The sequence below is a fragment of the Rhinatrema bivittatum genome, chromosome 13, assembly GCF_901001135.1.
Source record: "Rhinatrema bivittatum chromosome 13, aRhiBiv1.1, whole genome shotgun sequence".
Lineage (NCBI taxonomy): Eukaryota > Metazoa > Chordata > Amphibia > Gymnophiona > Rhinatrematidae > Rhinatrema > Rhinatrema bivittatum.
Genome location: NC_042627.1, coordinates 76,667,379 through 76,685,862, shown reverse-complemented (window position 1 = coordinate 76,685,862; position 18,484 = coordinate 76,667,379). Strand labels below are relative to the sequence as shown.

At 42.9% G+C, this 18,484-nt stretch overlaps 1 protein-coding gene and 1 long non-coding RNA gene across 2 annotated transcripts in view; one reads left to right on the top strand and one right to left on the bottom strand.

The window, feature by feature from the left end:
• Positions 1-4,203: 4,203 nt before the first annotated feature.
• On the bottom strand, positions 4,204-8,057 carry LOC115075347. Its single transcript, XR_003852472.1, has 2 exons — positions 7,466-8,057; positions 4,204-5,715 (listed from the first exon to the last, which is right to left on the bottom strand). It is a non-coding gene; the product is annotated as an uncharacterized LOC115075347 (long non-coding RNA).
• Positions 8,058-9,141: 1,084 nt separating this feature from the next.
• The window catches only part of IGF1R (insulin like growth factor 1 receptor), a 333,492-nt gene continuing 324,149 nt past the window's right edge, over positions 9,142-18,484 (top strand). The window contains exon 1 of the mRNA XM_029574964.1: positions 9,142-9,645. Coding sequence (XP_029430824.1) covers positions 9,552-9,645 — 94 coding nt within the window. The 5' untranslated portion in view covers positions 9,142-9,551. The remainder of the gene's footprint in view (positions 9,646-18,484) is intronic.

Here is an 18,484-nt window from a genome sequence, read left to right as displayed (position 1 = left end):
AGAAATAAAGGTCAGTAAACAAACAAACAAAAAAAAATATATACACATGTCCAAGGTGATACCTTTTTTATTTGGCTAACTTAATGCATTTCTTGACCTCCTTTCAGTCAAGAAAGCTTTCAGCTAACATTCCCTTTCCTCAGGTCAATGGAAAAAATGAGGCAGCCTGAACACAGATTATGATTCAGTCGTGTGCTCACCAGGGATGGGCTTCGTTTCATTTCGTTAACAAGACAAAACCAAACTAAAATTTCACTTGTTTCATTTTGTTGCAGGCCGGTGCCATTTTGCTGCACGGAGGTGTATTTAATACCTCCCTACAGAAATACCAAAATGGCACCAGCGCCCTTCTGAAAGAGAGACCTGGCAGGCCGGGAGTGACTGTGGATTGCTCCTGTGCCATAGACCCTGGATGGGGAAAGGGGCTGGTGGCACTTTTTCATTTCATTTTTTTTTTTTTAGTTTTGCTTTAAACAGACAAAAGAAAACATATGAAACAAAAAAATAAATGTTCAACGCACACTCCTAACGTTCACCCATCATCTTTTCCTTTGACCCGAGGGCTTGTTGGTCCCCAAAGGCTAGTGAAGAAATGTGTCGCGCTTATCCGATAAAGCGTCACCTCGTATCATTTTTTTGTTTATGGACTTTCATTTCTGTGCACTCAAGCAGACTAAGACAGCAGCCCCACTACGTGATCCCCAAAGGAGGAAAGCAGACATCTTGAAACGTTCACACATCTCTTCTGTTCGCTTGGTTTTCTTGAGAGATCGAGCATTCTTTAAATATACCGCACGGCAGAAATTACAAAACTAAATGGTAAAAGGAAAAGAAACTACGTTTTCCACTGCTTATTACAAAGTCACTGCTAAAGGCTCGACTTTGCCCGAACAACATGGGGGATCATGAGGAAATACTGAGCCGCAGCCCGAGAGAGCGCCAACAAAAAAAATGGCGACCGGCTTGAGAGGCATTCCCCTTAATGAGACACTTCAGCCACAGGGCAGGGCAGGAAGCGTGGGGGGGTTATGGAGAACCAGCCCTTAAACCATCCTGTTTCCAGCGGAGTATCGACCCCCGACGGCATTCTCCCCTCCCTTCAAAAGAAAGAACGACAAGCCTGGAGCACCCAGTTAAAAGATATTCGCAGCCGAATTATCCAACGTTGAATAACGGTGTCCTGGGCCTTATTGACCTCTGATGGCAGAGCAAGGGATGGCCCTTCCCCACGTTCCAGCCTGCGTTGGGCAGGACATGCAAGGCTGATGAAGAACCGTTCCTTATACCATTCTTGAGCCCATCTCACAGAGAGCTGGTGTCCTGGCTCTACGGCGCACATCAGCATTCGACGACGGGACCACAGAAACATTTATGAAACTGTGTATTCGGTAACAAAAACTTTGCATTTATTTTTCTCTCTTACTACTGAGTTACCAGATGCACACACATGGATACAGGCAGTTGCAAGATAATAATGGTAAACTTTAGCACGTGGTGCTCATGATGCAATGTTAGAGAAGGGTCCATTTTAGGGTGAAGCACCTGTGAGCAAGGAGCAGCTGTTCCCATGTTGGACAGTGGGTACCCGGAACCGTTCGGGCTCACTGCATAGCCTGACCCATGATGCCTGTGCCCTCTTACTGCAAAAATCCTGCTCTACTGGCATTGTCTTGAACAAAACCACTTCAGGAAGAAAACAAAAACAAACAAACGTCCTTGGGTCAGATGTAGCAAACCAAACTAACAAACCACTAAAAACAACTTCACCGATGAAAATCTCCCTGCATGCTACGCGATTTGAATAACTGAGATAAACACCAAAATCACACCTCTCCTAACTTCATAGAAGTGGAACATTTTCCTTCCCAGTTACATTTCCAGGCCACTGGAAAAATGAGAAAGTTTACCCCCTTTGCCTACAATTCCACCTGCGTGAGTTATTTGCAAGATGTAGTCATAACAGTTTATGGCAACAGAGGGGAGAACTGAGCTCAACACCTTGCAAGGTCACAGCGCTCTCCGAAGCCAAGCTTGAAATGTTACTACTCTCGTGCCATGCCCAGACGGTTTTCTGAAGCACAAACTCCCAGGAATAAACCACAGCAGAGATTCAAAATGAACGCGTGCACCGGGAAGGAAGTACAGAAATTCCGGATTTATTCTTACTGTTTTGTTCTGCACTGCTTTGGGTGACCTGTTTGGTCAGCAAGGCGGCAGATAAACGTTTTTAAATAAAATTTAGGCAAAATGCATTTCCGGGTTGCCTGCAGTCCAGAATAGGCACCGATGCTGTCACAGAAAATACCTTCCCCCCCCCCCAGTAGTAATTTCAGGAAAGTTGTTAATTGAGAATAAAAATCTAAGAATTATTTCTTTAGAAATATTAGAATTAAAAGTCAATAAATAAGTGCCCTCAAAAGCTAGACATAAATATGTTAATTTACCTCCAACAAGTTATTTGCTGAGCTTTATCTCGGTGTAGCTAACATGGCAACCAAATGGCTTTATTTAGATTATATTTATTGATATTCTTCATAAATGACTGTCAGATTCATCTATTTTGTCTCTGTGCAGTACTGCATTCTACAAATGAATAATAATCATTATTAATAAAGCACCAAGTGCAACAACAGGTATATAAAAACAGTCTATTGCGTGGTGACAAAATTTATGGTAATCAACGTTTCTTTTGTTAAATGGAGCTTCTAATTCAAAATATAATTTTTTAAGGCTTTTTCCATTTGCATTTTTTTCACATTTATTTTTAAAACACAAATATCTCTGTTTTTGTACATTTTTACATGCCTTTTCATTTAAAATAATCCAACTCTGAGGCTATATAGTTTTCTACTTTTATTTCTTGGATGTTTGGTGTGGATATTTGTTCACAAAAGCCAAGAGGCAGCCCTTCTCAAAACAAGGAAATGCTTCATTTTCACATTTTCTTTTTTAAATATATTTTGTATCATTTGTAAGTAAATGCACTTGCTCTCAATCACTCCTTTCAATTGCATGTAGGGTGTTACAAAATAGGGTATGTGAGGATACCGAACTCATTTTTCAGTTTAATTATTGTTGTGTTAGTAAGAAGTTTGTTTTGGTTTACAGGTGATGTATTTTATGCTATTTAATTGAATGTATGTGAAGTTTTAATTTATATTTTAAAACTAATGTATTATATATATTGAACTGATTAATATTACTGTTTGAAACACAGCATTGGTGCTACTTGTGGTACGGCATGAAACAAAATAAAAATTATTATATTTGTACATCTGTTTCTTTGATTAGTTAAACAACAAATGCAGAGGAACCTGAAACGTCACAGTATCTGTACTAAACCATAAAATATAGGAAAGCAGGACTCCCAGCGATAAAATACCCAACTCTTTGGAAGTACCAAGATTACAGAATTTTAAAAGTTACTTGTTACTGCCAGATCTGACCAGATTCATTCAGTGAAGTCAAAATAAACCAAATACAGATTTTCATTCTTCCTTGGCTAATATGTTCATTGTTAGTTAGGTTTGTTTCAGGATTGTTATTTTTATTTCAGTATTTAGCAGTGTGCAGGATAGCCACTTAGTTACCTATATAGCGGCTTCAGTTCCCCCTATTTTCTATCCATGCAAAATATTACCTACTAGGAAATACAGATTTACAAATCACCCTTTGGCATGAGGTGGTAGGGTAGCCAATGAGCTTGCATGTTCCATCTATTTTTTTTTTGTGCAGAAGAAACCAAAAGCAGAATGGGGTATGATTTTAGTTTTGTTTTTAATTTTAGAAATGCAAATTTGCTTAGGTTTAGTTAATTAGTTGCTTTTGAATTAATTTTGGTTTTGGGATTTTAGTAAAAAAAAAAAAAAAGCCTTGCCTCAATTTTTCTGGGTACACTTTCCCCAAACTGGATATTACTGGACTTGGGTAAGGCATAGCTTGGGTTGACATTTATTATTTAACATTTGTATATCCTGCTCTTCCTAACAGCTCAATGTAGGTAACAACAAAATATTTAAAAAATAGAATAATTAAATACTATAATAATAATAATAATTTATTTCTGCCACTCCTTATACAAGATAAAATAAAAACATTTCTAGATGCATGACAGTCCTAAAAACATAAATAATCCTTAAAAACAAACACATTCTATCAATTAGATAAAAATTGAAGTGATACAAAAAGCAATGCTAAATAAGGTAATGCAGATATAGCAGGTTTTTATTTCACAAGTTCCTGCTTTATCTTTTTTTTTTTTTTTCGCATTTTCCATTCTAGAAAGATACACAGAGATGTAGATGATTATTTGGAAATGGCCATCCAGTGTGGAGTAGGAAGTTAGTAATGTAGGACAACTTAAGAAAAAAAAAAGTTATGTTAGTGGCTGTTTGAATTATTTCAATCTTCTTAAATGTTTGTTTTTGTTTCTTTTTGTCTGAAATATTTGTATCCTATTTGTATTTGATTGTAATTAACCAAAGCAATGACAGAATCTAACCGTGCTTGAGACAGATACAGAGGGCGATGACCAGAGATTGAGAAGCATCTGTGGTCACAGTGTTCAGGCTCAAATGGGCAGATTAGGCAAGGCAAAAGAGCCTTATCTGCTGAACATTACTGTTATGATCTATGTACAGCTCCTCTTGGTCATGCTGGCAGATGTGCAACCTTAAAAAGAAAAGCAGGAATAAACCACAGTCATATCCCATAGCGCTCCAAAAACCCCGAGAACTGACTGTGGACATAACGCTGGAAAAATGTGCTCAGACTATGTAGTCAGGTGATTTAATTTGTACAGCTGTATGGCCATGGATCTTGCGCAATAAACCTGTTAGTGTTAAACTCACATTAAAACAAAACCACCAACACTGATTCTATCTATTAACAGAGACAAGAGAGTATGATAGCAGATAGGGACAATCTATTGTATTTATGTATTTGCATTTGTTTCTCACCTAATTACCATGGCACTCTTAGGCACATTTCAACATTGATGAAATATAAAATCCAATGAAATAAAAAATCTTCAATATACAATAATCCAGTCATAATGTAATCTCTAAAAACATCACACAAAACCAGAATGTTCCTAGTCTGTCCAGCCTCATTCCTGCCTTCCATCTCATTTTGTCAAAAGTAGAAACCCCTCCCACCCCCTTTTTTTTTTTTTTTGCTAAGCTTTGATGATGGTCTTTGTTCAGTTTTCACACTGACTCTTTGCAAATTCCTCATGATTCAAATCACCAAGACTTTGGGAACTGGGCTATAAAATCCACACAGACCATACCACTGTGGTAAAAATTTCCCATTGACTATTCCCTCTCTCTGTAAAAACAAACAAACAGCTAACATAAAAACTTTTGAAAAATGAAGCTCTACAAAAGTAGTTGGAGATGAAGCAAAGCACTCTGACTGATGCACCAAGCTTGTGTTTAGATCATTTCAGTTAAAAGCAACAGCACAGTAACTGAGGTGCATCTCTCCATCTGAACAGGCAGCGACCTAAATAGCTGTCGTGTCTCATTTCCTTCCCCGGGAACTGCAGCAGCACACACTGAACCCCACTAGCTAGCTCTTCAGGAAGACCAAATCATTTAAATCGCTGAGGTCTCTCGTGTTTTCTTCGTGGTTTGGAACTGGTCTTCGGTACATCATACAGAGATTTCCATTCATGATGCTTCCTGTACACCCCCTCACGCCTCTCCTGGCTTTCTGTGTTTTATAAAGGTTTAAAACAACGGAATACAAATCAAATCAAAACCAGCATTTTCTGATAATCTTTGTCAGAGCTGAGTCACAGACATTAAAACAGCTGCTAAAGAAGCACAGCACCCCAGCTAATCAGGTTGATGTAATAAGGTGCACTACCTCAGTGCAAGTTTTAACCCACATTTTAGCATGGGTTTTTTTTCAGCTTTAACTTTATCCAGGTATTTAAAGGGAATTTTCGTAAGGAAAAAAAATCTGCACTAAGATTAGCATAAGCAAATACAAATCCCCATGTTAATGAAGATTTATTAGCTATTGCTCAGCAATGCAGGGGAGGTGCATTAAAGAGCAGGCTGCTTAAGGCAAGATTTTTTTTTAATGCTGGAAATTTGAGACTTGGATCTGAGATGGAGTAAGTTATGCAGTGACCTTAGTTTTCAGATTTTACTTTATTTTTCCTGGGAAGTTGTCATTGTTAATTACAACATAACAAAAAGTATATTTACCTGGAAAAAATGAGTCATTTTATTCCACTGTTTTCTCCTGGTTTTTTGTTGCAGTAAAAACTGATAAATTCCCATGAAAAATAAAAAATGAAAATAAAGGACCCTGAAGTTAACCTACATTTCTGCTGGACGTGTTTTTCTGTGGCTGTGTCCAGTGTGGTAGTGTCCAGCTGCTTCTAACCACATGGGTGCAGCAACAGAATAACATGGCTGGCAGAAACATCAGTTAACTTTTACTGCACCTCAGACCCAGCTGTTAAATCTTCAGCATTGTGCCAGTTAGTGTCCACCCATTCCACGCTTGGTCAAGCCACGGTACCTTTGCCTTTTTTTTTTGTCACTGGCTCAGTGGCTGCAGTGGGTGGAATGGACCAATCCTCATTTTCAAAGCATTTCAGTCAGGATGAAATGTGTCAGAAGAGGAGGTGTGCTTTCATAACACAGCTGGCAGGCAATTGTTTTCCCTCTTGTTCCTCTCACCCCCCCCACCACACACACACACAACATAAAAGGAATCATTTAAAGTTAAATCAAAGCATAAGCTCCCTGGGGGAGGCAGCTACAGCTGGAGTACACCAGATGTAGTAATGCACTGCACTTTGCCATTTTGGCAAGGCATGGCTAGTGAAACCAAAGCCCAAGCTCTATGCAGTGGGCACCCAGTGCCCATTACACTTTCCAGTCATTTTCCACTGCTTGCCTCTTTTATTTTTCTGCATTACTGGAGATTTAGTACAGGTTTTCAACTTTACTTACTTTGTTAATGTGTTTTTAACTCCTGTTCCATTTACATACTATTTGTTTATTGTTTCCCACATTCACCTGCTTAGGGCCTGATTTTCAAAAGCATTTTACATCCTTAAAAGTGGGTTTTACACATGTAAATTCACTTAACTCATGTAAGTGGGCTTTTGAAAATTGTTACAATATATGCCATTGCATTGCCATAGGATTTACTGGTGTCGAATGCACCCATGGGTAAATGGCTTTTGAAAATTGTGTTACTCCTTTGAAAATGTACTTTTTTTTTTTAGCAAATACGTCTCTTTTAAAAATCAGGGCGCACATACCGTGGCTTCGGTATGTGCGCACGGCTAACATTTCAGGCAGGGTCAGCTTTCAGATTATGGCTCCTACAAGCAGAGGCGCGGGGCAGGGGGGGTCAGGCCCAGAAATCAGGCAGCAGCAGAGGAAGCCGTTTTGGGGGGGGGGGGGGGTACCTTCAGAATTACGCGCCCTCCACACACCTGCCCTGGTCTCAGTGTCTGCTAAAGAAGCCCCGAGCCACAACAAAGTCTGCTGGCTCGTATGCGGGAAGCAAGGCGAAGAATCCGACGGGGCTCCGCTCTCGGCGCGGCGGCAGGAGCGCCTGGCAAGTCGTCCCCAAACGACTGAAACGTGACCGGCGCGCGCAATCGTCTCCTCTCCTCGCGGCTGAGCGCCGACCCCCATCCTGTCCCCTCGTCCTCCATGGCGCTGGCGTCCACGCGCGGCTCCGCGAAAACAACTTCAAAAAATAAAATACAATCGAGCACAGGGACAGCGTCCGCGTCCCCCCCCCCCCCTATTCCTCAGCCCTTCCTCTACGCCTCGTGCTGCTTTAATTCCAGCCGAATCTTACAAATACAAAAACTACAAAATAAAAATAAAAAAATAGATTCCCAGAGAGACCCCAGCGCTCACTACTATGAATCTCCGTAAAAAAAACAAAAAACGAATTTAAAACATTGCGAGGAGGACGCGAAAGAGAAAGGAGTCTGAGCTGGAGGAGGAGGAGGAGCAGGACTGCACGGCGAGCTACAACTCTCGTAGTAGTAACAACAGCAGCACCCAGCCCGCCTCCCTCGCGCTCGGCGCTTTATTAATGAAATCGAGCTCGCGAGCAGGGAGGGAGGGAAGGGGGAGAGGCTTGGCACTCGGATTTAGGGGAGCGGAGGGAAAGGCGGGGGCTGAGGGCGCTAGCGTGTGCAAGCGTGTCCGTGATGCTGGAGCGCTCCCCGCCCCAGGGTTGGGTTTTGGCATTTTTTTTTTTAATTATTTTTTTGGTGCGGAGTTGTTGTCTGTGTGTGTGTGTGCGCGCGGGCGGCCGTGGCCGGCGCGCGCCAGCTCCGCTCCGAACGTTCCCCGGGAATCCAGCGATCCGGAGCTTCTTGATGCCTAGGAAAGCAGGGGTTGGATGGATGGGGGGGGGGGGGGGGAGGCGCGCGCGCCTGAGTATTTGTGCTCGGATCAATCTCCCTCGCGCTCACACACACACACGGTGGCGCGTGCACGCGCGCGAGCGTGCCAGTGAGTGAAGCTGAGGCTCTTGTTTACAGCATTAACTCTGCCGAGGGGAGAGAGAGAGAGAGAGAGAGAGGGAGGCTGAGCTGCACCGAGCGACCTCCTCCCCCCATCCCCCCCGCCGAAGAAAAAAAAAAAAAAAAAGCAGCAGCGGCAGCAGCAGCAGCAAGACCGAGGAACAGCCGCAGGAAAAAAACAAAAAGCCCCAACAACAAAATACCGCGACCCCCTCCCCGCCTTCCAGCAAGGAACCCTGCGGCTTTGACCTTCAGGAATCCGGTGCATATTCGGGAGGAAGCGAGGGAAAGGAAAGCAGTTTGGAGCTCTCCTCCCCCACCCGCAGAGGATGCACGGCCGAGAGGGGGAGACGGGCTCGGAGCGCTGACCACTTCCCCCGCTTGTTGTTGTTTTTTTTTTCCCTCTCGTTCCCGTGCCGGGTGCGTCCCGCCGGCGCCGGGGGTGGGGGAGAAGCGGGCTCGCTGCTTTTCTTCATTCATTTCCCTGGCGCTGCTCCTTCCGCGGCCGCACGGCTCGGGGCTTTGAAAGGGCGGGGGGAGGCGGGAAGCCTTCGCGGGGCTTGTTTTAAGCTCGCGGGCCGGTGCGAGCCGATTCCGGGGCTGGGGTGTGTGTGGGGTGGGTTTGTTTTTTTTTTTCGGTTTGTGTCGCCTCCTTTTCGTTGCCTGTGCGATTCGGGAAAATGGAGGTTGAGGAGGCAGAGCGCCAGCCTCGGTGCGCTCCGGCTTCGCTGCCTGGCTGCGCGGTGTCTCACCGGCGCGGCTGACAGACGGGGGGCTTATTTATTTCTTTGGAATTTTTGCCTTGGGTTTTGTTTTGTTCTTTTTTTTCGGAGACAAAATCCTCCGTCCGAGCAGCCCCGAACCGACCGCTGCCTCCCCCGCCTAACCCCCGGCTCCGGTTTTCCTCCGCTTCTCTCGCGCGCTGTGCGGGGGGGCGCGCGCTGTTTCAGGGATATTCTACGTTTTGGGGGTCCTTTTTTTTTTTTTTCCTTCCTTTAATCGAGGGGCAGCTCGTTCGTTTGCTGGAAGAGGAATGAAGCCTCGAACCGGAAGAGGGTCCCTGCCCTTCTGCTGGGGCTCTCTGCTGCTCTTCGCCACACTTTGCCTCCGGCCAGCAAATGGAGAAAGTGAGTAAAGCTTTGCTTTTTTTTTGTTCTTCCTGCCCCGGCTGAGGGGGCCGGGGTCAGCCTTGCACCCTTTCAGCCCCTGCCCGAGCGAGCAGGGCTGGGCGGAGCTGCGTCCTGGCTCTTGCTCTCTCTGCCTTTTCTTTATGTTTGCGCTACACTTTTGTTTGTTTGTGTGTGTGCAGTGTTTTTTGTTTTTTAATTTTAGTAGAACATCTTTGATCTCTGAGCTGGAACCTTTTTTTTTTTGTGTTTTAATTCTCTGCTTCCCTGGCCCCTGCCTTGCGTTTCTGGAAGTCGCTGGCGTTTTCTCGTGCAGGGAAATCAGTAGTAAGCGCACCCCCGAGGGCTCTTGTGTACACGGCGAGCACCAGTGCTTGTGCTGTTTGTTGATCCTGTGGAGAGCCCTTTTAGCCTCTTTCCTGCAGGCGGGTTTCATCTTTTTGTCATTAAAAAAAACCAAACCCAAAGCAAGTGCCAGTTTTGGTTCTAAGCTCATCTGTGGTGCCAATACGATTTTGTTTTGTTTCTTTTGCCTGGAGCATCCCGAAGCAGGTTGGAGGCTTTCACGATGTATTTCCTGCCATTAGAGCTGGAGGCTGCATTTGTAACGCGCGCTCTCTCCCACCCATCGTCCCTTCCCTTTCACGGGGAGTAAGTGCAAAAGACTGAATGACTTTAGATTTCTGTTAGGGGAAGGCGAGATTCTCATGCAAAGCAAAGCTCATAATTTGGGTTTATAAAAACCCCGTTTCTAGCTGATGAAGGGGGTGGGGGGGATTGTTTGCGTGGCTGCCCGGCTCCCTGTGCTCATTTTTGGAGCTGGAAGCCCCTTCTCGTTTGGAGACTTTGTTTTGCTGGTGTGAAAGCTTTGCAGGAGACCCGTCCCCGCCCACCGCTGCTGCTGCATGTCTGGGGGTGGGGAGGGGGGCTCCCTAGCAAGGCTGCCCGGCTCCTTTCTCTGCGGCCCGCGTCGAGCGCCTGCCTGCAGGGCATCCCTGCCTCCTCAGCCTGCCTCGATTGATTTTTTTTTTTTTTTTGGTGCTGGGTGGCGAAGTTATGCACATCCCCCGTGTGCTTTTGTTTTTCTTTCGGGTGATCGGGGTGGGGTGCACAGATGTAAAGGCGCCCCCCCTCCCCGATTACATATCACCCACCTTCTCTATTTAATTTGCCTTGTAGCAGCGGGCCCACAGGTTTTACCGCGCAGTGTTCCAGCGCTGGCTGGTTGGGATTTGTAAATAAAGTGTGATAGAGTAGTAGACGATCCAGGTTATGATTTCTTATATTTAAGACGAGGAAACCGAAGTGGATCTTCTAGATTTCGCCTTAGTACATAAGTAGGTTTTGAGCGCGCTGTGACTGCCTCCGTCCTTAGCGCTTGAAAAGACTGATGGTGCACGTGCGTGGGGTAAGAATAGGGTAGAGAGGATTTGTCGGGCATGTTGTGTAACCGTAGGTGTGCTTTCCAACGCACCCATAGCTTCGCAGTTAAATTAACGGAGTATTTTTTGTAGCTGATGGACTTCCCCCCCCTCACTCGGCTTTGATTAAGTTTGTTTGTTTGGCGTTAGCATTTCTCTGCGTAAAAAAAAAAGTGGCAAAGATCCCTAGGTGCCAAATGCTGTCTGTGATGTAAAGTTGCTTGTTTTGGTGACATTGTCTAGAGGAAATGGGCAATTGCCATACTATTTTTATCTCTGTTGGCAGCCAGAGACTTGTTTATGCAATAACAGAGGTGACCAAAAGCTATGTTTCAGATCATAAATTTTATTACACAGTTCAGAAAACCATAGCAGGTGAATGCTCGCACGTTTTAAGACCACAAATAATGTACTAATTGACAAAATAGATACCAGCATACATTAGAAGTGTGTGTGTGCTTTTGTTTTTAAATATCTATTTGGTTTAATTGTGGCTCACGTTATACTAACGCGTTCTCTTCGGATACACTTTGGCATTTTAAAATGGAGGGGCATGGAAAGTAATTGCCAGGGGGGGCTCCCCTGATATTTAAATATCTTCATTCATATCCATGCCTCGCCTCCTCCCCAGTCTGAGCTCTTAAGGTTTTAGGATGCCTTCCATTTCTTTCTTAGGATTTATTACCCGCCTTCTCAATATTCTACTTTATATTCTCTGTTCTACTTCGAAGCAAGAGCTGTGAATTCCCTTTTGCTTTACGAAATCATTTATTGCTTAAACAAAAACGAACTCATCTTTGTTTTGGAAATAGGGATCTTAAAACGTTTACACAACCCTCCTTTCCCCCCCCCCCCCCTCCTCCCAGTGTATAAAAACCTCGGTAAGCGATTGAATGACTTGAGAATCGCAAAACCTTTTTTTTTTTTTTTTTTTTAATGGTGCAGCTTTCAAAATCAGGCGATTTAATATCTGTGTGTAATTAAAATGAAATGCGGGTAAAAGTGGTAACCATTTTCTTTTGGGCTGTTGAGGAACTTTTTTAAGCTGTCAGGTAAGGTTCAGATTTTGTGGGAGGTTGAAACATTATAAAATAAACCCCCCTCCCCGGTGCACGTGTAGGTCAAATGCGTTTTCAAAATGAAATGGGGCTTTGTGCATGTTTCACCCTCCAGTAGCTGAGCGCTATTGGGGCTCCTTAGGGGCTGCTAAAATATACATCTGACATAGCTTTTGCCCTGAGGTGGCAAAGCAAGTAACACTTGTAAACGGGCAGAAATTGGATTTTTGACATAAAAGCCTGAGATGGGTAAAACTGTTTTTAAAGTAGTTTGTGGCGTGGAGAAAAAGCCATGCTTTAAATCTTGTTAACGCTGGTACCAGAGCAAAACGTTGTCAATAGTAAGGTGTGTGTGTTTTTTTTTTTTTTTTTAGTTTTAATATAGTGTTAAAAAAAATTGCGTAATAAGACAAACAGGAGCCCTTTGGCAGTGGAGGGTAAAAACATGTGTGCACCCTCCAAACGGGAGCAGTGTTTTGATTCCGTGGTTGTTGATCTGTTGTGTGATTTTTTTTTTTTTTTGTTTTGTTTTGGTTTTGAAAGCAATTAAAATGTGAGAGAGTCCATTTTTCCTGAGCTATTCTATTAATTTCATAAAGATCTTAAGCCAAACTGATTTAAACTACATTAAATCATTCTTATAAGTAATGAGGAGGAAAACCTTTTCAATTACATCTAGTTTCTATTTTTTCAGGGTTTTGCCTCTGTAAGTTGAGTTTTTCTGGTTTGGATGAACTCAGATTTAATTTTTTTAGGGATATTTGGCTATCCCAGTTAAAACTGAAAGTAGCAAATATTTTACATCTCCCCCCTGCCACACCTTTATTTTATATAATAATTGGGGGAAATCTTATTTTTCTTGGTGCTAGAATTTTGGATTTGAGAGAGATGCTTGGAATTTTATATTTCCTGGCAGGGTCTGTGACTTAAGCATTTAGGAAATTCAAACGGTTATTTTAGCTAAGTGGTTTTATTGGTTAGACCAGGAAAGAAAAAAGCTGACATGATGTATAGAGAGAGACATTTTGTGAAAGGTGAACATGTGTCCTGGCTTTTGTGCTACATCTCTTCCTTTCAAAACGTTGACAATATCCTTGTGGGGATAATAAAACACAATTTTCTCACTAGATAACATTTTGATGGTAGGTTCCTTTTAGAACTTATTTTTTTTTTGGTTGTATCACGCCATTTCCAAAATTCAAATTGACATTTTACGTCAGTCTATGACGTATTAATGTTTTCTCTTGAACATTATGTGACTCGGACTCATTTTGCTGGCGCTGAATCTTAACTGGAAAAAAAGCAGAGAATCTAATGAAATTGTTTTTTTTTTTTTTTTTCATAAGGTGTGCAGGACTTAAATCAGATACACTCTTGCTTAAGTAATTGATGCTAAGTATTCAGTAGACATTTTTGAACATTCTGGCCCGAGGAAGCTGGGGAGAGGTTGAAAATTTCAAATGTAAAAAAAATGTAATTCTTATTCATGTCAAAACATTTTTGCTTGGATCACCCAGTATTCTTATCAGAGGCTGGCGGATCCTCTTCTTTCCATGGATCTCTTGTCTTTGAATACTGAATCAGACAGCATCTGAAGAACAATTACAAAAAAAAAAAAAAAAAATCCTCCTCCAAAATCAGTTTTAAATAAAATAGCATCCTAGTGTATGAGAGAAGTTTTGACAGATTTCAAGTAGGAAAAGATTTAGCAGCTGGGACTCATAATTATTCAGTTAATGTATCTGCGAACAGACAGTAGTTAAAGAAAAATTAGTGTTCTTATTTCTGTGCTTTTGACGCTTGTTTTCATTTGATATGGGATTTCTTGGGTACTATTCCAGTTCCCTGTGAATCGATATTTTCACACAGCTGGGGGCTCCATGCGGCCACATCTGTAACATGCATGCAGCAGTGTGTAGACAAGCATTTTGTGATTGTGTGTGCACAGTTGCAACTGCACACCATGACTGCTTTAAAAAAATAAAAAGTCACGTGAGTCTGTACTTGGCATGGGTGGAAGACAACACCAGCCTGAAAACATTTTGATTTTACTGAAACCCCAGTGCTGCTCTTTAAAAGTTTTTAGAATATTATTTTCAGTAGGGGTAATGCTGTGCAAAGGGATTGATTTGTGCACATAGCTTGACAGGCATGGACCTCCCTCCTAAGGCAGAGCACGTTGAGCAGGACCCCAGGCTCTGATGCACTGCTAATGACCCTCTGTATTGCTTGCAATTTGCCAGAATTGCTTCTGGAGTTCATAGCGCCTGATGTGCACGGGCAGCAATGTTGGGATGCGGCTGCAGGTTCTTACTCGGGACAGTGTCTGTAACTTTCTGCCCTATTTTCTTGGTCTCTGATTACATTCAGTAGCTATTGGGGAGGGGGCTGTATCTCGTAAATAACCTAAACATCACTGGAGGTAGCTTGGATGTTTTCTTTCTTGTGGTGAAGAAACAGTTGCAGCTGCACATTCTGATTTTTTTAGCTATTTAATTTATCTATTTAGGGTTTTTTTTGTTTAAGCGGAATACTTTAAAATTTTTCTGTAAAAATTTAAAATTTGGTTTCGCTGATCTAAAAGAGGAAATTGATGGGGGGTGTTTGCTGGCTGACAGTGAGAGTTTCGGGTATGTCTCTCTTTTTTTAAAGAACTAAGTTCAGTTTTAGGTTCTAGGCATCTCATTTTCTTGGTTCTGAGTTAAAATAATGACGACAGTCTCATTTGGGTTACTATTTATGACAATTTAGTAAGGTCTTTTAAAATAAAGTTGCTGATTTTACAGCACCATCACTTACTGAAAAATTAGATTAAGGGCCTGATTGACTAAGGCGGCTTTTTTCCATTTTGTGTCTATGGGGAAAAAAAAGTATGAAATTCAGCCCTAAAATGCACATTGCTACCTAGGTTCTTAAAACCATCAGCTTGCCTTGTTTTCATGCCTTTTTTTTTTTTTTCCCTTTCATGGTTCCATTTCTAGGTTGTTCTTTTATAGAAGTGAATTCTTTACATTTATTTAGCTATAACTTGTATGCATTGGTTTTTTTTTACCGTGACCATATGCACCACTGTAGTTTTTTTTTTTTTTAACTCCTCTTTCCTGTGTTCCCTCTTCGTCTGCTGGTAGTGTAGTCACATTTCACATGATGTGTGTGCATGAGGTCCTGACCAGGGACGCGGCATAGCGGCGCCCCTGATGTACTGGTAATGTCCAAGTAGGAGGAGCTATCCAGATGGTAAAAAAAAAAAAAAAACCAAAACAGAATCCTAAATACTTCCTTAAAAACTGAAACCTAACAAAGGGGGAGGGGAAATTTTTTTTAATGATTTTGCTCGTTGTACCTGCTGAGTGAATTATCAAACACTTCTCTCCCCATCCCCCACACCAGTTGCTTGTGATGCTGTGGATTTAACCAGTGTTGTCAACAGTTTATAATGTGGGTTGCTTTGCAAATATTCATCTTCCTTCCTTTAAGGCAGTAATATTCTTCCTCAGGTTACTCTGTAAAACCAGTCCAGAACCCTGCGTCTCTTCTTTTATTGTGACAAATCTAGAAACACATTGAAGCATAAAAAATAAATATAAAAAGGCAGCTGTGTGCCGTGTAGCGCTGGTTGTGCTTTGGGGGCCGTACGTCCCACACTATATACAGATTTTATAATGGTCCTGTCAAGCCCTTGCTTCTGAAATTCTTTCAAGGGCCTTGCTGAAATTCCCCAGAGTTTTTTTTTTTTTTCCTTATCGGAGTCACAGGTGAGAGGGAGGTGCGTCCAAATTTCTGAATCTGATTGGCTGATTTGGGCATGATGTCATGGGCGACGACAGGTGCGCTGTGTGAGTCGGTCCTGCCTGGTTGCTCTCCTGCCAGCCAATTCGTGATGTCGTGCCAGACACTTATCGCGCAGTAAAAGCATCAGGCTTGTGTGTTTTTTGCTTTTTTTTTTTTTAATATAAACTTTTTTGTTTTTTGAAAGAACGGCTTATGGGTATAATCTGTGCTTGAGAGAAATGGAGCATTGCTGCTTGTTATGCGGTTTGTGTATGGGGCACCTGTGGAGAAAGCTGTTTGTAAGCAAATCTAACTCATTTTGGTGGTTATTCCTTATGAAACCAGCACCCCCCCCCCCCAGATATACAGCAGATGTTTCAGGGCACCTTCCTGCTGCTGAAGGTTGGGTGATCAGTGTGGCGGGCTCGAATTAAGGTAAAACCCAAGTGATGGTCCTTGCTTATTGTGAAAGAGGCCCCCGTCTCCTCTTTAACTGGGATGCAGAGACCCTCGGAAGTAACCTTTTTTTTTTTTAAATTCAAGGTCAGAGGTGCTGTTTGGTAGGGGGAGGGGGAAAACGTTACGTGGCTCGCCGTGGGACACGAGGGTGGCTGCTTCACATCTCGGTGGCGGTGGCTTCACAAGGTGGAAATCCGTCTGCAGGAGAAATCTTTGTAAGAGCAAAAAATATTCACAGGATGAAAGCGGCCTGTCCTATGAAGATGCTGACTCTTTTTTTTTTTTTTTTTTTTTTTTACTCTAAGTGTTGAAACCAAACTTAAAACTACTAAAATGCCCTTAAACTGCCTGGGTAGAGGTTTGAAGCACCGTAAGTGTCTTGCCCGGGTACCTAGCTGGGGCCTCATTCTGCTGCTGCTGCTGGGGGAGGCTCCCATTTTTAAATGTTTGTTTGCCAGTTTCAAGTAGCAGGGTTTAGGCGAGTCATAATATATCCGCTGTTTGTTTGCCAATAGCTAAGGCACTCAGCGAAGCAGTTCAGCAGAGACTCTGTCTAGCTTTCTTCGGTTTTCACTTGATTTCTGGCTTGGAAAAACAAACTTTTTTTTTTTTTTTTTTAAGACACCTCTTCCCAGCCTGCCCTGTGTAACGTTTCTGAAACGCACGTACCCCAAGCAGGAATACCAGGCCCACCAAGCTCCGTGAAAATCGAGGTGGTTTTTTTTTTTTTTTTTTCTGTATGTGCTCTGTATTTTCAGTAAGTCCTTCTTTTTTTTTTTCTCATTACTTTTTTGAAACCATATGCTGTGAATTACCTTGCACAGCTCTGTGCGTGTGATTTTTTTTTTACTTGTGACATCGAGCCTTGTGTGCCTCGCGTGGGCCTTTTCGTGACACGGGTTTTAACGTGGCAGCTTCTAGGTGTTTTAGGGGGAACTTGGAAGAGCAGCAAATGAAATTTCTAAGCTAAACTTTCCGCGGTGATGGGTTTAATCAATGACCTGGTGTTACATTTTTTTGAAATCTAGAGCAGACGGTGCTGGGTATAGATTTTCTTTGTGAGTAATTCATTTAACCAGCCTGGTTACTCGCTAATCACGGATAGAATGGGGGCATTCAGATACATCAAAGGTTTGCAAGGGGGCCCTTTTTTTTTTTTTTTCTCCCGGTGCAGAGGAAGCTCTAGAACAAGGGGTCATGATGCTATGAGGCTCAAAGGGGGTAGACGCGCAGGATAACTTAAGGGAATGATTCCGGACGGAAAGGGGAGCAGATGTGAGGAACGGCGTCCTGGGGGAAGGCCTTGGAGCCCACAACAGTAGCAGAAGTCAGAAAGACCGGGATAATCCACACAGGATCCTTAGTTGCGAGGAAGCAAAGGGATAGCCAGGGTTAAAGTGGAGTCTGCAGCATTGCAACAGGGTAGGAAATCTGGGCAAGCTAGATGAGCTTTCTGGTTCTTATGGGCTGGCATAGTCCAGCTTTCTCTGCTGACCCTCAGAATACCAGCCTGGCCTCCATTTGAACCTCTGGGTGTGGCTTTTTTTTGTAAAAGGACGATCTTGATGACTCTGAGGAGCTGCATGTGTGACATCCAAGCGTAACATTGGCATTAATGCAGATGTTAGGCGTTCAGGTACCCCCAGCAGCTGCAGTGTTTGTGTGGTTGTGCTCTTCAAGTAGTGATTTGTGGTATTGTGGCCTTAAAAAGCTGTTTTAATCTTTGACAGGTCGATGCAATAACAACCAGCTAAAAACGTGCGTCCAAACTGGACGCACTTTTTTATATTTTTATTTTTAGTGCGCAGTCGTCTCTCCTGAGCGCTCAGTGCAATAGGCAAATGAGCCGCCGCTCTAAAAAGGACACGCTAGGGATAGATTGTGTCCACGCTAGGGATAGCGTGTCCATGACATCGAGCACCCGGGAGACGTGACTGTGCCCAGGTTAGGGAAATGGACGCTCAGTTTTGTGAGTGTCCGTTTCTTAACCTGGGCACAGTCACAGGTTAGAAAATGGATGCTCTTTTTAATTGAGCGTCCCTTTTCCTAACCTGACTGCCGGCAAGACATTTTTTTTTTTTCGGTTCCTCCGACTTAATATCGCCATGACATTAAGTCATAGGAACTACA